We start from the raw sequence: 21898 nt of genomic DNA, 5'->3' as shown, positions 1-21898 counted from the left end.
GTCAGTGTCCCCCTCACCAACAGAAAATCCTTAAGTATGCATTCCCAAAACAAAATGCTTGGGGACAGAGGGCTGCCCACTCTCCCCAATGCTTTCTTCTTTTCAATGTTTTTCCAATTCTTCTGACTAAATCACCTCAATTAGGTGCTGATCTCCCTTTAACACTTTTGAACTTCCTACTATACTCAGCCAAGGAGACCTGCTAATCTCCTTTTGAACCAAGATGCTGTGCTACAGTCTCAGCTGTGTCTGCAGCAATCCTGAGCAACTAGCTGTGAACAGGGTAGGCTGGGGCTGGCACTGCCAACCACCATCCAAAGGTAGCTTAAAATCAGCATGCATTATACAATGCAATGAATATTCGACAATTGTACTGTCATTTGGCCAGAAATCAAATAAGTTCAAAATAGGTAGGCTTACCATTAATAAGGTAAGGATGATTGCAGCATTTTCTCAATTCCATCATAGTGTTTAAAAGGTTAGGGACATTGGCCTGACCACCCCCTTTGGAGAGAAATGTGAAATTCTTCTCCAGGATGGCACGGTAATATTTCTTTTGAATGTTGGTTAATTCAACTTCAATAATAGTTTCTTCTTTGGGGGCCAAATTCTTCTCTACATCCTCCTTGAGGCGTCTCAACATCATGGGCTTCAGAATAGCCTGAAGCTTCTGCACCTAAAAAAGCCCAAACATAACATAACTTTGGTAAATAAGTTCATGATAATTTAACCCGCATATTAAAACTACCAGTTCCAAGAGGAAATACTGAGGAGCACATATTTTGTCTACCAATAATCTGAAAGCAAGTTTTTCTTTGCCAACTCTTTCTAATTGTTGTGTTGAGGGAAAAGTCTCTGTCATGCCTTTCATAATCAAAACCCATGGAAGTTGAATGGTTCAGTTCACATCCACACTCAACAAGAATTTCATCACTTGAGAATTCTTTATTTATTCTGTATACATCTTATATGCACGGTTATTTGCATATTGTCTCCACCATCAGAATTTAAGTTCTTTGTATCCCCAACACTTAGCATAGTGGCTAGCATAGTTAGTGCTTAAGAAATGCTTGTTGGGGCAGCTAGGTGGCACAGTGGATAGAGCACCGGCCCTGGATTCAGGAGGACCTGAGTTCAAATCCGGCCTCAGACACTTTACACACTTACTAGCTATGTGATCCTGGGCAAGTCACTTAACCCCAATTGCCTTACCAAAAAAAAAAAAAAATGCTTGTTGACTCCATATAGCTCCTATTCAGCCCTGAATTTCATTTTCCATCCACAGATCTCCTCAATCTTGAATCCATGGAAAACTATCCCCCCACACCTGGTACCCTTTGGTAGGCACCTCCTCTCTCCTGGCTTCTCAGCTTCTTTTTGTGTGTTGTCTTCTCCCATTAGATTGTAAGCTCCTTAAGGGTAGGGACTGTCTTTTTCTTATTTATATGCCCAGTCCTTAGCATACAACCTGGCATACAGGAAATGCTTAATAAATGCTAAATGAGTTGAACCGAAATGGAATCCAAAATAACTTTAGAAACAACCCAACGTCAAACATCAAACAGCCTTTTATTTGCCTTTAGCCACAGTGATATTAGGAAGTACGGCTAAAGATCATACAAGGGGCCAGGAAGAATGACACGTCATAGCTCTCTTCTGCTGCTAGAGTAACTGCTAAAGTAAAAGGCACCTAGGAAGGGATGATGTGGCCTCCAAACAACTACTTTCTTGCCTTTCATGTGATTGATAATGAAAGAAATTCTGTATGCTGAGCTACATAAATTTAACTATTACTCAAAAACATTAGTGCCCAAAGACAAAAAGTTGGGAATGGCACTAGGAAAGAACCCTAAAGATCCACATGATATTTCAGCTCAAACAGAACTTGAGCTTGCAATAAAGCTGATGCAGTAACTTTACAAATGTTGGGTAGTCTAATAAAGTTTAAAGGATTTTAAAGAATGCAAGGACAGTAATAGTAGACTTGTCAAAGTCAGACTTAAAAATCCCTAACTTTGGGAGAGGGGGGTAGCTACAAACCTTGAAATAAACATAAATGTTTCAGAAAGCCCATATATTTTATCCAGCTCCCTTCCCTATACATGATAATTTGTTATACTATTTCCTTTGCAAAATCTTCCAATCAGCCTTAGACTATATAATAAATAGGCAGTTGAATAGTATAAACTGAAAAGCAGGAGAGAAGGAAAGAGGCAAGATGGGGGGGGAGGAGACCAAAGTAGTGAGAAGATGAGGTACAGTTGATTAACAGAGTTAGCAAAAACCTAGTCCAAGTATAGACATTTCACATTATAAAGAAACACATTTTATATGGCATGCCTGGACAATAAATAGCAAGGTCTAGTCTGGGACTATTTAGCATAGGAGTAAATAGTTCTCAAAAACCTCAGGGCATCCAAAACAAACAAACAGGGGGAAAAGGGGTGGGGGGGGGGGGGGAAGGGGGCAGCTAGGTGGTGCAGTGGATAAGGCACTGGCCCTGGATTCGGGAGGAACTGAGTTCAACTCCAGCCTCAGACAATTGACAGCAGCTGTGTGACCCTGTGCAAGTCACTTAACCCTCATTGCCCTGCAAAAAGAAAAAAAAAAGAAAAGAAAGAAAAAGAAAAACTTCAGAGCATCACTGAAGAGGAGAAAAAGCAGATCTACCAATTAATGAAAACTCAGGGAGTTCAGGAGCCAAGAAACCTTTTTCCCCCCTCAAGGTACTGCTAAATTGTTTAATCCAAAAGGATGAAAAGCCTGCTTAGAGTTTTCAGAGTGGCCAAAGCTGCCCTATTAGTATATAACCCAATACAGAAAAAGAGATTTATCATTCACAGTATTTTTAATAACAAGTGGTAGAAAAAACAGTTCAGGGCCCTGGTGAATGAAGGTAAAGACACCTATGTATTTCCTCATATTCAGCCAGATGTAAAATACCACCAAGCCCTTTGTCTTGCAGAAAATTGTTACTCTGCTACTTCCTAACGCTGGGACTAGATGAGCTCAAGATGTCATCAATAGACACTGACAGACCCTATTCATGATTAGATGCAGTTCATAGGCACAGGAAAGAGCTAGGAGATAGGCTTTCAAGGAGAAAACTTTCCAAACCCTTAGCATATCACTAACAGAAAAGTGCACTCAATAATACTTAACATGATGATGATCTTTATCAATCTATGTAAGAATGAAGTTCATGGTATCATGAAAGAAAACATTTCCATTTTAAATGGTGAAAATTATTATACAGCATTTCAAAAACTTCAATTATTTAAGAAATGTGTTGATGCAGCCAGTACCCTTTTTAATCCCATATTACTCTTCCCGGAAGACTTTCTAATTATTTTTTAAATTGTTGATATCTTTTATTTTTATGTCATCATTCATGAATATCAACCTAGCCAATAAGCTGTCCATGGAAAAAAGATTAAAAAAAAAGAAAAACAGGGGAAAAAGAAGTTCAGGTAAACTAACCAAACATAAACTAAGCCTACCAAACTCAGAAGGCCCTATCTCTGCTCTGCTCCAAAAGGGAGTGAGGTTCAGCATAGACTTTTATCCATCCATCCATCCATCTATTTATTGTTTGGGGTCCCCTCCCCAATCTTTTTTCAGTTTTTTATTTTTAGTCCCAAATACTCTCCCTCCATACATTCCTCCCCCACCCATTGTGAAGGCAAGCAATATGGTACCTGTTACACAAATAAAGTCAAAGCTTAGCCTTTCTTTCTTTTTTTAAAAAAATCATTATCTATTTTTAACATTCACAATTTAAAAAATTTTAAGTTCTGAATTCTCTCCCTCCCTCCAGTCCTTTTCCCCATCTACTGAGAAGGTAAACAAGATGACATTAATTATACATGTGAAATAATGAAAAACATTTCCATATTAGCATGGCATAGACTTTCAACATACAATATATATATATACATGATAAATACCTGCTCTTCTGTTTTCAGATCTCCAAATTCTTGCATGAAAGTGGTTTCAGATGGAAAGCGAGTTGGTTCTAAGAAATGAAGCAAGCTAAAGAGCTCTTCCACTGTGTTCTGTAATGGAGTACCGGTCAGCAGCACCTTGTGTTCCTATTAGAAAGCAAAAGAGGTAGTTGACCAAAGTGACTGTAATCTTACTTCTTAAAACTGGAGTCTCTCTAGAGCTAAATTTCTCCACCTTAACTCTTGACAGTCAGTCAATCAGTCAGTCAACATCTGAGTACCTACCATAAGCAAAGAAAAGTGCTGTGGGAAGCATAAAAGGAAAGAGGTGACACAGGGAAAAAAAATCCTTACCTTCAATCAGAATACAGACTGGAAACAAGTATACATGAAGAAGCCTTTCTAGAGTTTCATAGATTCCAATGTATATAACTTATATTCATATTCTATTGCAGATAAATAATAATCAAAACAATGCTTGATGTTCATGCAAATTCTCAGGTTTGAGCCATCTATGGCTTACAGGGTGGAAAAGCTCTGCTGATGGCTCACTATTCTTTCTTTCTTTTGACCAGCTATTTTGTAGGGATTTTTTAAGCTGACTTTATAGAAGCCATATAGCATCCTACTCATTCCCTGACCCAACCAGAATGAAAAAGCTGTGTTGAGAAGTATAAGAATTATAACAACACTGTTATAACTGAGGAGCCTCAATAGTTTTAGCTTTATTTCACTATTTCATGCTCAGCGTTGTTCTTAAAAAGATTCACAATGATCATTTTGCATCCTGAAACCCAACAGTGTTTGGATACTAAGTAACTGTAGGTGCTCAATAAATACAGGCTGAATCAAGGGGAGCATGTTAGCTTACTTAGAATCCATTTTATTCCTTATCTTTTAATGAATCCATCTGATAATGTGGTACCAGGCTTACCAATTGATTATGTGCTTATGCCTGTTTTCCCATGACTAAAAATATGAAATTTTCTCATCTTCAGACTTACTGAATCAATTGCTTGTGTATTACATCTGCAAATTCTTTTTGCAGGACCTTGGATATAGATTTGTGGGGGCAAAATCACTGTTTCACTCAGTTCCTGAATAATTTTTCAAAGAATTGCTTAATTTCAGAACTGGAAGAGACTTGAGTGTCCATCTAATTCCATTCCTATCTTGAAAAGAATCTCCATGACAACACACTGGTCATCTAGCTTTTCCTCAAAGACCATCCATAAGACCCTCAGGATCTTTTCAGTAAGACAACAGACTCCTGAGACATAAAAACTTCAGTCTTGCTTCTAAGTTCATTACTGTAACTTTTTTTAGTGGTGTGATATTGCCAACTCATAATTTCAGAAAAGAACCGAGTATCTTTTTTTGACTACAAAACAAACATGTTTAAGGAGAGGAGCTCCTTTCATCCCTTCCTTTCTTTCCTCCCTCTATATTTGAAACTAAAAGCTACATATAAGAAGGTGAATAAATCTGGGCATTAAACTCATGATGAGAAAGATCAAATGACTTATTATTAACACAGGATCATATAAATATTGTACATAGAGGTTGTATATATGGCTTATCACTTCTAAGCTCAACTATGCCACCAGGTATGCCAGCAGGCTCATGAACTTTACCATTTTTTATAGGTCTGACTCAAATAATGTCCATATCACTGCATTTCGGCAGTCTTTTATTTGTGTAGGGCCTACTGACAATGAAAGGTTAGATAATAGGATCACTGAACTACCATCTCTGCCACATTTCCTTTCTATCACATGTCCTGTCAGTGACAAATAAGGAGAAATCATTGCTTTATGAATTTTTTTTCTCTTCTTTTTATAAAACAGCACAGTAGTACACAATATTCCTTGGGTGATAGCATGTTGTTTATGTCTATGCTACTTGGGGGTTTGGATGGGAGCAGGGAGGAGGTGAAGGATACCTACCAGTGGTCGTTGTCTTATTTGAACAATTACTTCATTTGGGTATCATTCTAGTCGAACCACTCTTGGTGACATCAGTTTACTCTACCTACTATAAATGAAAATAGCAATCTGGGAGATGTCATCTCAAAACTACCACATACTGTTTACTACTGTTGGGAAGAATGGTCAGAAAGGACAGATTTAATGTTGTCTTAAGCTGCTTTTAAGCGAGTGTTCTGTGCTATTTGGTAATGATTTTTTTCAGAACTGGAGGTGTGTTATCCTACAGTCATCGAAAATTTTATAGTCTAATTTCACACAATGAGATTACTTAAGATGTCATTTCCTCCCTAATCTCAAATACATCTTTCTTATGGGAAAGACAAGGCTAGTGTTTACCACTATAGGATGATATTTGGTACATTCATTGATATTAAAATCATTTCAGCTAGTTTCTAATCCAATGACTTCTCTGTTTTTTCTGCCTGAAAACTCCTTCATGTATTTTGTAGCAACAGATCAGTTTCTGGAAATCAGTAAACATAACTGTATATGATTAAACACAGGGATAAAGGAAAATTTAGTGGCAGAATTAATCATGTTGAGCGTGAATAAACTAATTTTAGAATTAGGCAATTTAGTAAACAGATGAATGGAGATATATATATATTTGAGGAAGTACCGGTCTAACAACAGACTTAACATCAATAGGCATCCTATGAAAACCAAGGCCTTTCAAAATGATGAAGGGAATCAGTTCCAGTATATCAGTCTGTATAGTTCCACCATGATACAAAGGATCATAGGATTCTATAGAGTTGGAAGGATCCTAAGGGGGCATCTAGTTCAATCCATTCTTTTGTTTTGTTTTGTTTTTTGTTTTGGTGGGGCAATGAGAGTTAAGTGACTTGCCCAGGGTCACACAGCTAGTGTCAAGTGTCTGAGGCCAAATTTGAACCCAGGTCCTCCTGAATCCAGGGCCGGTGCTTTATCCACTGCGCCACCTAGCTGCCCCTCCATTCATTTCCCAGAAGAGTAAAATGAGGCCCACATAGTTTAAATCACTTGCCCAACATCATATAAGTAGTAAGTGGAAGAATTATAGAGATTTCAACTCAGGGGTTCTGATGCTAAATTCATTCTAACTCTGTTTCCTCCTATACCAAATTAATATTTGGCCAGAGATATCCTTTCTTCAGTAGGCTCACCTACTTTCCTTTTTCAAAACAACAAAAATGCTATGGGAGTTTCCCCCCCTGATAACACTAGATTAACCACCAAACAATCTAATTTAAAAAAAAAATACATCCCATATAGATATCTTTTATGTTGGTTGTTTTTTTTTTCCTTCAAGATAGAATGAACAGCGTCATATGGAATAGGGCTGCCCCATCTGACAGGCTATCTGTAATCCAACTAAAAGGCATGAAAAATACACGTGAGTTATAATTATCTTAGTGAAAAGTCTAGTATACTAGTATACTCATTTCTCTTTTAAGCATAATTGGATTTTCTATAAAAGGAATGAAGCTAAGGAACAACCTTGTTTGTGTCCACCTATGTCTATTAACTTGAAAAATGAAAAGATCATTTGAGTTTAAAAGAATGGAAGTATGAGGTAAAGGAAGGAGAAAAAGATTAAAAATTACATACACATGGGGGCAGCTAGGTGGTGCAGTGGATAAAAGTACAGGCCCTGGATTCAGGAGGACCTGAGTTCAAATCCGACCTCAAACACTTGACACTTACTAGCTGTGTGATCCTGGGCAAGTCACTTAACCCTCATTACCCCGCAAAATACAAACAAAAAAAACCCCTTTACATACACACATGCCCCCTCCCCACCCTACTCCCATATATAGAAAGAATGGTACATTTGCTATCCCCTTCCATTTAGATCTTAAGAGAGTAAGTTTCTAGGAAGGAATTCAGGAGATTTGTAGATTATTCCCCTTTGTCAACATTTATCTATAGTGGAGAATATAAAACTAAGAAACCATAGATAACTACTTCCCAGGTCTTTTTTTTTTTTTTTAGTGAGGCAATTGGGGTTAAGTGACTTGCCCAGGGTCACACAGCTAGTAAGTGTGTTATGTGTCTGAGGCCGGATTTGAACTCAGGTACTCCTGACTCCAGGGCCGGTGCTCTGTGCCACCTAGCTGCCCCAGGTCAATTTTTTATAAAAGTTAACTTAGGGAAATAAAAATTAAACATTAGTTTCAATGTGATGTAAGATCACATAATCATACATCTAGAGCTGGGGGAAAAACCTCATAAGCAAACTAGTCCAACCACTTTATTTTACAGGTTCAGAAACTGAAGTCTAGGGAGATTAAGTAATTTGCCCAAAGTCTCATGGACAATAGGTCCTCTGGCTACAGAACCAGTAGTCTTTCTACATGGCCTCTTGGGAAATTATGGCTGCCATTGCCAAATCATACAACCAGAAGAGCAAGGATTTTTTTTTTAAATTGATGATTAGACATACTGCAACAGTAAGTGGCTCAATCACAACCATTGGTAAATTCTGTAAATAGAGTAACCACAAGTCAAAGTCACAGCCTTAATCTGAATCCCTTGATTTCTATTCATGATATCAGTAGTTTCTTATACAGTCACACACATACGCAGTAATCACTAACAGCAGCATTTTTTTCTATATGTAAAAGGATGGTGACACTATATGAACACTTACCAGGTCCATCATCTTGAGTCCCTCCAACAGTTTACAATTCCTATTCTTCAGCCTATGGGCTTCATCAATGACTACACAGCGCCATGGAATGTTCCGCAGCTCAGGACAATCAGTCAAGATCATCTCAAATGTAGTAATGATGGCATGAAACTTGTATGACCCCTTTATAACTCGACCCTGTTAATAAGAGAGTACTGATTTAATACATTATTTTGCAGTTTAATAAAACAGATTAAATATAGTGTTTTAAGAATAAATAAGAGGGGGGCAGCTAGGTGGCACAATGGATAGAGTGGCCCTGGATTCAGGAGGACCCGAGTTAAAATCTGGCCTCAGACACTTGACACACTTACTAACTGTGTGACCCTGGACAAGTCACTTAACCCTCATTGCCCCACAAAAAAAAAAAGGAATAAATAGCCCCCACTTATGAATGAGTTATGTTCCAAGAATTCATTGCCTGTGACTTGTAATTCATTTCCCTGCAGGAACAATGCTGTGCATGGTGATTAGGTTTCTGAAACCCAAAGGCAAAAGCTTCTTTGTCTCATAATCCATCTGAAAAGAATAATTATATACTAACATTGTTTATAACCATATTTCTGGGAGAAAAATCTGTTTAGATAGAAATTTCATGAAAAGCATGAGAAAATTGAATACACCTCTTCCTGGATCACAATTCTTTGTAAGTACTGAAACTTGCAGACCCCTGAAACTATTTCTGAAGACAGCAGCACAAGAAAGCCTGGAGCTTGGGACAATGCCTCCCTACCCCCAGATGAACAGAGCACAACTATAACTTAAAATCCAAAGTCATGAAATAGGTTGGAAAAATGAGCAAACACACACACAAACACATATACACACATACACACAAGGAATTTTACTGTAAAAAGCTACTAGAGTGGCAGGAAGACCAAGACACAATCTCAGAAAATAACGCTGTAGGAAAAGCTACCACCAAAGCTTCAAAGAAAAAAAAAAAGAAAAAGAAAATGCTAATTAGAACCAAGCACAACACGAATTCCTAGAAGGGTTAAAGAAAGACATGAATGCTAGAAGGAAAACTGTAAAAAGAAATAAGAGTGATGCAAGAAAATGATGAAAAGAGAATTAAGAGCTTGGTAAAAGAAGCACCCCAAAATACTGAAGAAAATAACACCTTAAAAAGCAGAACTGGCCTAATGGTAAAAGAGGCACAAAAATTCAGTGAAGAAAAGAACTCTTCTTAAAAAGCAAAATAGGCAAAATGGAAAAGGAGGTACAAATATTCACTGAAGAAAAAATCTCCTTAATAGGCAGAATAGACCAAATGGAAAAGGAGGTACAAGAACTCCTTAAAAGGCAGAACTGGCCAAATGGAAAAAGAAGTTCAAAAGCTCACTGAAGAAAATAATTCCTTAAAAATTAGAATTGGGCAAGTAAAAGCTAATGACTCTATAAGACATCAAAAAATAATAAAACAAAGTCAAAAGAATGAAAAACAAAAAGAAGAAAATGTGACCTATTTCACTGGGGAAACAACTGACCTGGAAAATAGATTGAGGAGAATTAATTAGTTGACTACCTGAAAGCCATGATCAAAAAAAGAACCTAGACATCATATTTAAAGAAATTATAAAGAAAAACTGCCCCAATATTTTAGATCAGAGGATAAAACAGAAATTTAAAGAATTCACTGAATCCATGATTACCTCCTGAAAGAAATCCCCAAATGAACTGCCCACCCCCGGGGAAATTATGGCCAAATTTCAGAGTTCCCAAATCAAGAAGCAAATATTTCAAGCAGCCAGAAAGAAACCATTTAAATATTGTGGAGCCACAGTCAGAGTCATACAAGATTTAGCAGCTCCCACATTAAAGGAACAGAGGGCTTAGAATATTATATTCCAGAAGGCAAAGGAGCTGGAATTACAATGAAGAATATACTACCCAGCAAAACTGAGTATAATCCTTCAAGGGGGAAATGCAATGATATGCAATGAAATAGAGGACTTTCAAACATTCCTGATGAAAAGATCAGATCAGAAAATCTGATATTTAAACACAAGACTCAAGAGAAGCATAAAAAGGAAAATATGAATGAATAATCATAAAGGACACAATAAAGTTAAATCATTTACATCCCTACATGGAAAGATGATAATATGATTCCTAAAAACTTTGTCAGTATTAGGGCAGTTAGAAGGAGGTCTACATACACAGCGAGGGCAGGAGTGTGAGTTGATTATGTTGGGATGATCTAAAAAAACATGAAGAAATGAGAAAGAGGGATGAACTGGGAGAAGGGGGAAGGGAGAGATAGAATAGAAAAATTTTTCTGACATAAAAGAAAGCAAACATGGAAGAGTTTTTATAATGGAGGGGAAAAAGTGGGAGTGGTAGGCAATGTTTAAACCTTACTTTCATCAGACTTGGTTCAAAGAGGTAAAATACACACACACACACACACACACACACACACGTGTGTATAAAAATCTACAAGGGAAGATGTGGGAGGAGAGGATGATAAAAGATATGGTGGATTAAAGGAGGCAATGGACAAAAACAAAACAGACTTTTGAGGAGGAACAAGATAAAAAGAGAGAAGGATAAACAGAAGAAAAGAGGATGACGGGAAATACACATTTAGTAACCCTAAGTGTGGATGTGAATCCAAAGCAATCCTAAGTGTGAATTTGAATTGGATGAGCTCACCCATAAAAAAGGTACCATAGATAATGAAGTAATATTAAAAATTTTCATAGCAAGTTTCTCTGATAAAGGCCTCATTTCTCAAATAAATACAGAACTAAGTCAAATGTATAAAAGAGCTATTCCCCAATTGATAAATGGTCAAAAGATATGGACAGGCAATTTTCAGAGGAAGAAAGCAAAGTTATCTTTAGTCCTATAAAAATGCTCTAAATCAATACCACTTCACATCTATCAGAAATGGCAAATGCTGGAGGAGATGAAGGAAAATAGGTGCATTAATAAATTGTTGTTGGAGTTGTAAACTGGTTCAGCTATTCTGGAAAACAATTTGGAACATAGCCCAAAGGGCTATGAAACTGTTCAAACCCTTTGACCCAGTAATACCACTACTGGAAATGTATTTCAAAAAGAGAAAGACCTGTGTATACAAGAATATTTATATTGGCTTTTTGTAATGTCAAAGATCTGAAAATTGAAGGGATGCTCATCAACTGGGGAACAGCTGAAAGTGGCATATGACTGTGATGCAGAACTATTGTGATATAAGAAATGACAAGAGGGGGTAGTTTCAGAAAAAAAGAAAACATGGCAAGATCCATGTGAACTGATGCAAAAGGAATTAAGGAGAAACAGAAGATCATTGTGCACAGTAATACAGTGTTATAATGATTATCAACTGTGAAAGACTTGGCTACTCTGATCAATACAATGATCCAAGACAATGCCAAAATGCTCATTTTTTTTTAAAGTGCTATCCAACTCCAAAGAGAGAACTAATGAACTCTAAGTGCAAACTGAAATATAATCTTCTCTCTTTCTTTCTTTTTGTGATATGGCTAGCATGGAAGTATGCTTTGCATGATTTCACATGTATAATGGATATTTTGCTTGCCTTCTCAGTGGGTGAGAAAGGGAGGTGAGGGAAGGAGAGACTTTGGAACTCAAAATTTTAAAGGAAAAGAATGTTTAAAATAAATAACAATTTTGAAAAAGATCATATTGTTTTACTGGTGATCAGAAAATTCTTGGTCACACACTGATCTTGTTAGTTGGGACTCAAAACCATGTCCTCTGATGCCAAATTCAGGCCTCTTTCTACTGTACCACGTATTAAATGTTAAGTTTTTGTACACAAAAGAATAAACTAAAATTGAGCTACATTTAAGAGAAAAACCAATATTCCATAGCAAGCATAAGAGAACATAGGTCTGGTATAGCAGTAACAAGGGTTTGCCTTTCCTTGTTTTCCTTGTTATCACATCTTGCTTCCACAGACAACTATGGCCTTCCCAAAGAACTTAGGTTAACATACTGAGAAATGGGTGAAGTTGCTAAGATTTAGACAGTAGCTTGTAGAGCAAATAGGAAATGAAAAGGAAACAAGTCCTCCCTTTTTTGCTTCCTCATATCCACGGTTGGGTCCACCGGCTTCCCTTTTCACTGTCAAGCTCTGAGATCCTTTCCAATTCTAAGACACTATATTGTTTCATTGCTGAACAGAAAAGTCTTAGTCTCCTATAGACCTTTTCAAAGAATAAAAGGTTCTTGTGTTTGGACTAACTAGCTCACCCTCTCACATACTTTTTTCCCCCCCATTTAGATCAGAAAGACGAAATCATGTGAAGGTAATTGGATCACAGATTCAGTACTGGAAGGGACCTCAGGGAACATCTAGTACAACTGCCGTCTTCACAGAGGAGGAAATCAAGATCCAGTGAGATTTTATCACCTGCCTAAGGATACAGTTAGTTCTTATCGAATTCAAATAGCTGTGGTAAAAGTATGGACCTAGGTTGTATTTTTTTTTAATCTGGCACTGTCATTTCATTAGTGTAAGGAATACACAGGATGGAAATTTCATGGAATGAAAGAGATAAAAAAAAGTTCATCTGTAGCAGTCTTAGAAAAGTAGCCCAGGGCATTGAAAGACTCTCTAATGGTCCCACAGACAGTATATACAGAGATATAATGTGAACCCAGATTTCTATGTATTCCAAGGCTAGCCACCTACCTACTATATAAACTCCCCACTATGTCAGTCTAGGAAGATAATGTAAGACATATCTTACCACCTATCAATATGCCTTAACATTTAACATTTATTCTGAAACACTTGCATGATGATTTGCCTTTTAACAGGTTTTAAACTTTTATAGAAAACCATAGGGGCAGCTAGGTAGCACAGTGGATAGAGCACCGGCCCTGGAGTCAGGAGTACCTGAGTTCAAATCCGGCCTCAGACACTTAACACTTACTAGCTGTGTGACCATCGGCAAGTCACTTAACCCCAATTGCCTCACTAAAAAAAACAAAAACAAAAACAAAAAAAACATAGTTTTTCCAATCTTTTGTTTTTAAAGTGAAGTGGCAGCCTAGTTTTGGGCCCTGTTTTTTTATAGGTTACATAAAGTGAGGAAAGCAGCACTTCAGCAGATTCACACCAATCTGGAACTATACTCAACTGTCGAGCTAAAAAGATTGCCTATTGAGATGCCTAATTTGGGACTGTTTCTGATTAAAAAAAAAAAAAACAACAAAAACACACATTTAAATGTTCTTCCTAAGACTGGATTTTTAAACAATAAAAAAGTATACAAAAACAGAGACAATGATAAGATTTTTTTCTTACTTAACTCTTTCATTTCTAGATTATTTTAAAACAAAATTTCTCTGCTTATCAATACCAAAAAAAAAAAAAGCTACTTCCAAATAACTTCTAACCTAATCCATTATTCTCGTTTCTTTTTATATACAATGCCTTGCCATCAATTCCCTACCCATCCATACTGTCATGTATACATCCTTTTGGGAAGGGATTCAATACTACAAATAATTTTGTGGAATTTGCACATCTTAATATCTTTCACTTGAAGTAATAAATTATCATCTTTCTATTCCCAATTAAGTTTTTTTTTTCATTTAGTAGTTCCTTAGGGATGCAAAAAAAAATAATCACTGCAATAAAATATATTTACTATTAAGAAGCCAGCCTCACTAAGAACAATTTTCTGATCATCAAGGTGACAAATACACTACAATAGGGACAAGAAAGGAGGAGGGGAAAGAAATATCGAGGGAAAGAAAGTGAGAGGAAGGATAGAGAAAGAGAAGAGGAGATGGAAGGAAGAAAGGAAGGCTCTGAGTTAGAAGATCCAATCTATCCTGAACAGGAATCCTTTCTACAACAAACTGAATGAGTGATAAATCATCAAGCCTTCGCTGGAAGACCTTCAGTCTTACACTGGAAAGTCTTCTCTTCTCCAGGCTAACCATTCCTACCTTCCTTCAAATGGTTCTCATGAAATTTACTTAAAGCTGTTCACCACCCTCTGAATGATTTCCAGTTTATCAACTTCTTTCCTAAAGTCATCCTGTGCTCCACATGTGGTCTGACCAGGGCAGGGTTGAGAAAAATTATTCTATTCCTAGTCCTGGACACTACGTCACATTAGCTTTTCTGCTTCCCATGCTACATTGTTGGACTGGCATTGATCTTGCAGTCCATTAAAACCCCCATCTCTTTTTCAGAGGAACAGCATTTTAGCTATACCTCAGACACCTTCTACTTTTTTTAAACCAAATTCAACTCTGTATGTATTCCTCCACTTACATTTCAAGTAATGTGATCATAGATCAAGACAAGGAAGGGACCTTGCTGTTGTTCAGTCATGTCCAACTCTTTGTGACCTTATGGATTATAGCACACCAGACCCTTCTCTATCTTCCACTATCTCTCAAAGTCTGTACAAGTTCATATTTGTTGTTTCCATGACACTATCTCATCCTCAGTTGTCATCTTTTCCTTTTGCCTTCCATCTTTCCCAACATCAGGGTTTTTTCCAATGAGTCTCATCTTCTCATTATGTAGCCAAAGTATTTAAACTTCAACTTTGATATATGACCTTCCAGTGAAAAGCCTGAATTAATTTCTTTAAGTATTGACTGATTTGATCTCCTTGCTATCCAAGAGATTATGTGGAACTTGGCTGTCCTTATAGTCCAACTCTCACAGACATACAATGCTACTGGAAAAATCATAGTTTTGCCTATATGGACCTTTGTCAGGAAGGTGATGTCTCTGCTTTTTAGTATGATGTCCAGATTTGCTACCAAGGAGCAAGCATCTTTTAATTTCATGGTTGCAGTTGCCATCCACAATGAACTTTGAACCCAAGGATATAAAATCTGACACTGCTTCTATTTCTTCTCCCTCTATTTGCCAGGAAATGATGGGACCAGTTGACAAGATCTTAGTTCTTTTGCTGTTAAACTGCAAATCAGCTTTTACACTCTCCTCTTTCACCCTCATCAAAAGGTTTCTTAATTCCTTTTCACGTTCTGGCATCAGAGGGAAGAGATCTTAGAAACCATCTAGCCCAATTCCTTCACTTTACAGCTAAAGAAAAAGAAGCCCATTTAAGGCTGATGGTCACAAAGATGCTAAGTGGAATTTGGATTCAGATCCTCTGCCTCTTTCCACTGTATACCACTGCCTCTCCATTCCAACGTTCCAGCCTGTCCATATATTTTTGATTGGCTATCACATTAATGATGCCTTCCAACTTTTTGTCATCTACAAATTTGATAACTATACCACACAGGCTACAATGTAAGTCACAAATAAAAATGTTAAACAGTATAAAGCCAGGAACCAAACCCTTACTCCCTCCACTAGAGAACTCCTTCCAAAGTGACCAGGAAAGAAGGATGTAGAAGGGGGAAAAGGAGAGAAAATATTACAGGATTATAAACCAAGATCTGGAAGGGACCTCAAAAGTCATCTAGTTGAACAGGCTCATTTTATAGATGAGGAAACCCAATGCTCAGAGAGGTGAACTGATTTTCTCATTTACATAGGTAATAATCACTAGTGGTAGGAACTGAAGCCAGATTTCTGAAGCTGATCTTTCTAGGAAGAGGTAAAGAGGTAGAGGGGGAGGGGAAAAGGAAAGGATAAGGAAAGAGAAAGGTAGGGGAAATAAAAAACAAGAAGGAAGAGAAATGCAAACTTTTCTTTTGTCCATAACTTATTGATACACAGGTTTTTCTGGTTATTATATCAATTTTGCTGTGAGAAGGAAGAGAGAAATAGAGCTGTTTCTACGACAATAACTAAAATGTACAAATAATTTAAAGCAAATTCCTCATCTTAACAGAATCTATGCTATCCCAAATGAGTAAGCCCAAACCTTAATTCTTGATAGTGTATGCATGTACATGAAGAAAGAAGGCATACAACTTTACCTGTGGATCTTTGAAGTACATTTCATACAACTGAATGGTCCGGCGACTAGCTTGACTCCCATGGTACACAACCACATTCAACTCTGTCCAGGTACGAAATTCCCTTTCCCAGTTGGGGATTGTGGACAATGGGGCAATTACTAGGAAAGGGCCATGTATTCCTTTCAAATATATCTCATAGAGAAATGTAATGGACTGGATAGTTTTTCCCAAACCCATTTCATCTGCTAAAATGCAGTTTCGCCTGGAGGAACAAAAAAAATGTAATAGGTACACATACTTGCAGTCCTTTCAAAACACATAAATGACTATAATGTTAAATGCATGACTACATGGACATTGACTTACATGTCTTCTGATTTTTAAAAAAATTAAGTTTCAAGCAGAAAAATATCTAAGATTTTTTTAAAATTTCAAATAAATAACACATTAATCTATGTATCTGAATATAAGGTATTGCTTTTCTATTTAATTTCTAACATGAATATCTTATTTTAAAAGATCTCATAAAATAGAAATGATTTTAACTAAAACACAGGTGTAACTAGACTTTTTTTAAAAAGAGAAAAGTGGGGCAGCTAGGTGGCAAAGTAGATAGAGCACCGGCCCCGGATTCAGGAGGACCTGAGTTCAAATCCGTCCTCAGACACTTGACACTTACTAGCTGTGTGACCCTGAGCAAGTCACTTAACCCCAATTGCCTCACTAAAAAAAAAGAGAGAGAGAGAGAGAGAGAAAAGTAAGAAGCCTCTACTTACGTGTTGTACCAATTGAAAAGTAGCCAGTTTACTCCCTCCAACTGGTATTCCCTGAGTTTGTTATTGTTTTTATATTCCCTGGAACTCTCTGATTTCTTCCAATCATCAGCAGGAGGTCGCTCCTATTTTAAACACACCAAATCCCATTAGTGATTTCTCAAAGACTACACGACTTTTCTACAAAATCCTCTATTTTGAGTAAATTCTTACCACACGTTCCGTTTCTGGCTCCCGGGACATCAGTTTCTCAAATTCTTCAATTTTAGCTTGGTCTATGTCTTGCTTTAGCTCCCAAGTACTGTCTTCATAAGGAAGTGAACACCACTTCACCAGATAATGAGTCACAGGCTTTGGAATTAATAGTTTAAAACATAAGTCAGAATTAGATTATTTTTTCCTAAATCTGGAAAAAATAACTGCTACTTTACAATGCTACTCATTCTAGAAACACTATGATCACCAAGTTTGGGAAAGTAATTAAATATTTCACAATACTCTCACTCACATTAGAAAGAACCAAGCATCATCCTCTGAGCAAAGTTTCTTAAACTGTGGGTTGCAACCCCATACAAGGTCATGTAACTGAATGTGGGGGGTCACAAAACATTTGGCAGTAAATGTTTGATTAGTATACCTATTTTATATACCTATATACCTGGGGTCATGTAAAAATTTCTTGGGCAAAAAGGGATCATGAGTAGAAATAGTTTACGAAGTCCTGCTCTAAGACAGTACTGATTTGAAACCAAATACTGCATTAAGCATTTTATTATATTATTCATTTCAGCCCTTATTTAGGTCATGGCTATTTTCAAAATAAATTATGTATAATATAGTGCAAGACAAAAATAATTCATGCTAATAATAAGTCTATTAATTATTTTGTTTTTCTTTTCCTAAATAGAAAATAATGTTGTTTGCACTAAGATTGTAAATCTAGTTTCCACTCTGACACCTTGACACAATCCTGTTTACATCTTCACAAACATTCTCTTTGCCCTTTTAGAAGTCATAAGTGGAAATTCAAATGAACATTTGATCTTAATGGTACACACACACACACACACACACATGTTTTATTATGCAAATGTAGGATAGACCTATAATTTCTTGGTTTGGGTAGGAAGATGTAGTAGTGGTGATGATGGTACTGATATAGGGGGAACAGTGATAGATCAGAAGTTAGGTGACTTGGGTTCAAATTCAGGCTCTGCTATTTAATTACTATTTATATGACCCTGGATAAATCACTTAGCCTCTAGACTTCAATTTACTTATCTGTAAAATGAAAAAGTTAGACTAGATGGATTCTAAAGCCCCTTTGAGTTCTAAAATCTATGCTTCTATGAGTCTATGAATCTCTTTCAAAAGAAAACCATTCTTAACTTAGTAGATTAGGCTGCAGCTTTACTGGAAGTACATCAAGAAATGATTTTCTATGGGTCACAGATCTAGTATCACAGGCAGGCTAGGTCTTCCTAATGCCAATCCCAACACCATCCACCATATCACACTGCCTGTACAAGAGTTTTATTTATATTATTCAATTACACAATTTAAAAAATAAAACAGACATAGGTGTTGGATTATCAAGACACCCGATTTAACACACAGACACATGAAAATGAGAGGGTGAGGGTAGAGGAAGAGAAAAGGAAGGAAAGAAAAGGGGAGAGGGAGACAGGGGAGGAGGGAGAGAAGGGGAAAGGAAGGAGATGTTCTGGGGGATGAGAAGGGGAAGGGAAAGATGCTAGGGGAAAGAGGGGAATGGAGGAAGTAAGAAGGCAGGAGGAAGGGAGGGAATGACAAGATGGAGGGGGAAAATGGACAGGAAAGGAAAGAAAAAAGGTGAGGGTGTGAGAAGAAAGGAAGGGGAAGAATCTGAAGAAAGAAGAATAGAGAAGGGAAGGAATGAGAGGAAACATAAAGGGGATGGGGAAAAAAGAAGAGTGAGAATGATAGTCTTAGAGCTGGAAGGGACCTTAGACGTCATCTACTTCAACTAACTCACTTTGGGCAAGGAAAGGGAAGCTTAGTAAGGTTAAGTAACTTGGATACGGTCATAGGTAGTAACTGCTAACACTGAGATTAGAATTTGGTCTCTGACTCCAAGTTCAGGGCACTTTTGCAACTATATTGTGTTGCCTTTCTAAGAGGAAACTGTGTTTGTGTGTTCTCTTTCTCTGTCTCCTTCCTTCCTCTCCTCCTTCGATGTCTCCCCCCACCCCACCCCCTGCTCCCCCAACTTTGAACATTCTTTATCTCTTTAGAGAGATATAGATATAGATACTGAAGTCAGATCACTTGGATTCAAGTCCAGGCTCTGCTGCTTAATTGTTATTTGTATAACCTTGGGTAAGAGAGTGAATTTTCAAATAATCGGGTATTTCTAGCTCTGAGCTCTGCAAGAATTGAAGCAAATTGTTAAGTGTAAGTCGTTCATCTATGGAATTTCCTTCCACTTTCCCCCAAGAAAAACTATGGTTTGTTGACCTTCATGTCCTGGTACAGATTCTCAAACTTCTGAGCATGATGCCAAAACATTCCGGGTATTTGGTAATACAGCCTATGTGTCTTCTAGATTGATATTTTACTAGGTTGTATCTCCATCCTTTGTACAAGTGCTCAGATACCATTTCAGTATACTTAAGAAAAACTGGAAAAGATATTACCACGGTAATTTTCAAACACCGGCTAAGGATAATGCTGATAGCTGCCACATGACAGAAAATGTTTGATAAAAATCCAACCAAAAAACAGAAGCAAAAAAGAGACTATTACTGGCACCTTCCAATATCCAGAACAGTGAAAAACCAGCCTGAATTTTCCTCACTAAAAAAAAGTTCCTTACAATTAGATAGTGTCCTACAAAGATAACCACATAGCAAGGTAGCAGTGCTCTAATTGATGTTCCATGTAAATCAGCATCCCATAATATCCACTGTGGCCCCAAATTGAATTTGGTTGATGAATTATGGGTCTTTAATATCAAATATCATTAAAACATGATGAGGCTGAGAAGTAGGACTAGAGCTGTTGGGAGAAAAGCACTTTGTTAACCTTAAATCACTACTGAAATGTGAATTATTGTTGTCATCATCAAGGATAAACAAACAGATGACCAAATGAAGTTAGTAGGTGCCCTACAATGAATTTCACCAAGTCCTTCTTCACTGAACATATTCAGCAGTTTGGCTTCATATGGAAGAATTATTTTATAAACAATTTCTCAAACTAAATGAATTATAAAGTCACATATAATGGTGTGTGTGTGTGTAGGACTGAATGTATTTGGTTATAAGTTGTTATGCATTACTAGAGTTTATCATACCATAAATGAAGAAATAAGCTTCAAATTTGGGTTAAGTGTTTTAAAACTAGTTCCTTTGTATATGTCACACTAAATTTTATAAAGCACTTGCCTCATAACAATACTGTGAAGTAGGCAGTACAAGTATTATAATTTCCACTTTACAAATGAAGACACTAAGGCTCTGAGACGTTAACTGAATTGCTTGTGGTAACGTAACTAGTAAATACTGGAGACAGCATTCAAACCCAAATATACTGAAGTCCAATTTTCTTGCCACTACATTATATTGCTTATTATAGTCTAGATCTCGCTGTCCCTCTCTCTGTCAACAATTTAATTGGTGTGCTGTAAATAGAACAATAATTTATTACTCTTGGGGAAGTCTGAAATCCCTTTTTTTGTTTCTAAACATATTTTGTACACAAACATACATGCTGTCAAAATTGTATTTTAAAGAATTAACATACAAACTCAGCTAAATATCAGCCCCAGCTACTTTTTCATTTTATTTCATTTTATCTCCTTTTACCTCTCCATTATCATCTGTGCTTCGTGCAAAATCCAGTATCCGATCAACTTCTACATAATCTGGATTAAAAAGTTCATCTTCAATCTATAAAAACAACAATAACAAAATTTACTTTATTTTCAATATTACACTCTTCACCAGGCAATAATATTTTGGATCATGGAAAAACAAAATTTATATTTGGCAAACTTCAACATGTTAATTGAAAAGCTACAATTCAGCAAGATCATTCCCCGTGAGGAAATCAGACTTCTCAGACTTTGTTAACTGGGCCTCTTAATTACTGTGTGAAACCTTTTACTGTGAGAGAATGTTTAAGAATATTTTAAATGAAGTGTGAAATTACAATTCACTAATGAGCAATCCAAAAGGCTTATAGCATGCAATGCATTTAACATTCTTGAAACTACAGCTTGCAATAAAGAAATTAGAGCCATGTACACTAAGTGATATCAGATTATCATAACTACTGCATTTGTCTATCTGCTTTAGAAATACCATTCACAGAATATTATTTAAAAACTGAAAGCACTAAAATATTTGCTGTTTCATAATTTTTACATACATTTCAACATTTGTTGCTTCTTCTTTACTGATCAACATTGATATCCCACTTACAAAAAAATTTCTTCTCATTGCTCTAAATTCTTTTGTGATCTGTCTATATTGATAGTGTGTAGGAGCAAGGCATTAAGAAAAAGAATAATGAAATGGATTTTAAGTTTTGTCTAACATCCTAAAACTTTCTTTTTAAAAATAACTACCAAGAAGTATAGTTTATTAACTAAGTTAG

The 21898-nt window shown here is 36.7% G+C and overlaps 1 protein-coding gene across 1 annotated transcript in view; it reads right to left on the bottom strand.

The window, feature by feature from the left end:
• Nucleotides 1-21898, bottom strand: part of CHD7 (chromodomain helicase DNA binding protein 7) — a 247727-nt gene that overhangs the window by 42616 nt on the left and 183213 nt on the right. Inside the window, 7 exon segments of the mRNA XM_043962891.1 lie at nucleotides 421-676; nucleotides 3948-4091; nucleotides 8565-8741; nucleotides 16506-16749; nucleotides 17264-17385; nucleotides 17474-17611; nucleotides 21106-21189. Of these exon segments, the coding sequence (XP_043818826.1) occupies nucleotides 421-676; nucleotides 3948-4091; nucleotides 8565-8741; nucleotides 16506-16749; nucleotides 17264-17385; nucleotides 17474-17611; nucleotides 21106-21189 (1165 nt within the window).

Source organism: Dromiciops gliroides, chromosome 1 (genome assembly GCF_019393635.1).
Source record: "Dromiciops gliroides isolate mDroGli1 chromosome 1, mDroGli1.pri, whole genome shotgun sequence".
NCBI classification, from domain to species: domain Eukaryota; kingdom Metazoa; phylum Chordata; class Mammalia; order Microbiotheria; family Microbiotheriidae; genus Dromiciops; species Dromiciops gliroides.
This window is presented reverse-complemented; position numbering and strand designations above follow the sequence as displayed.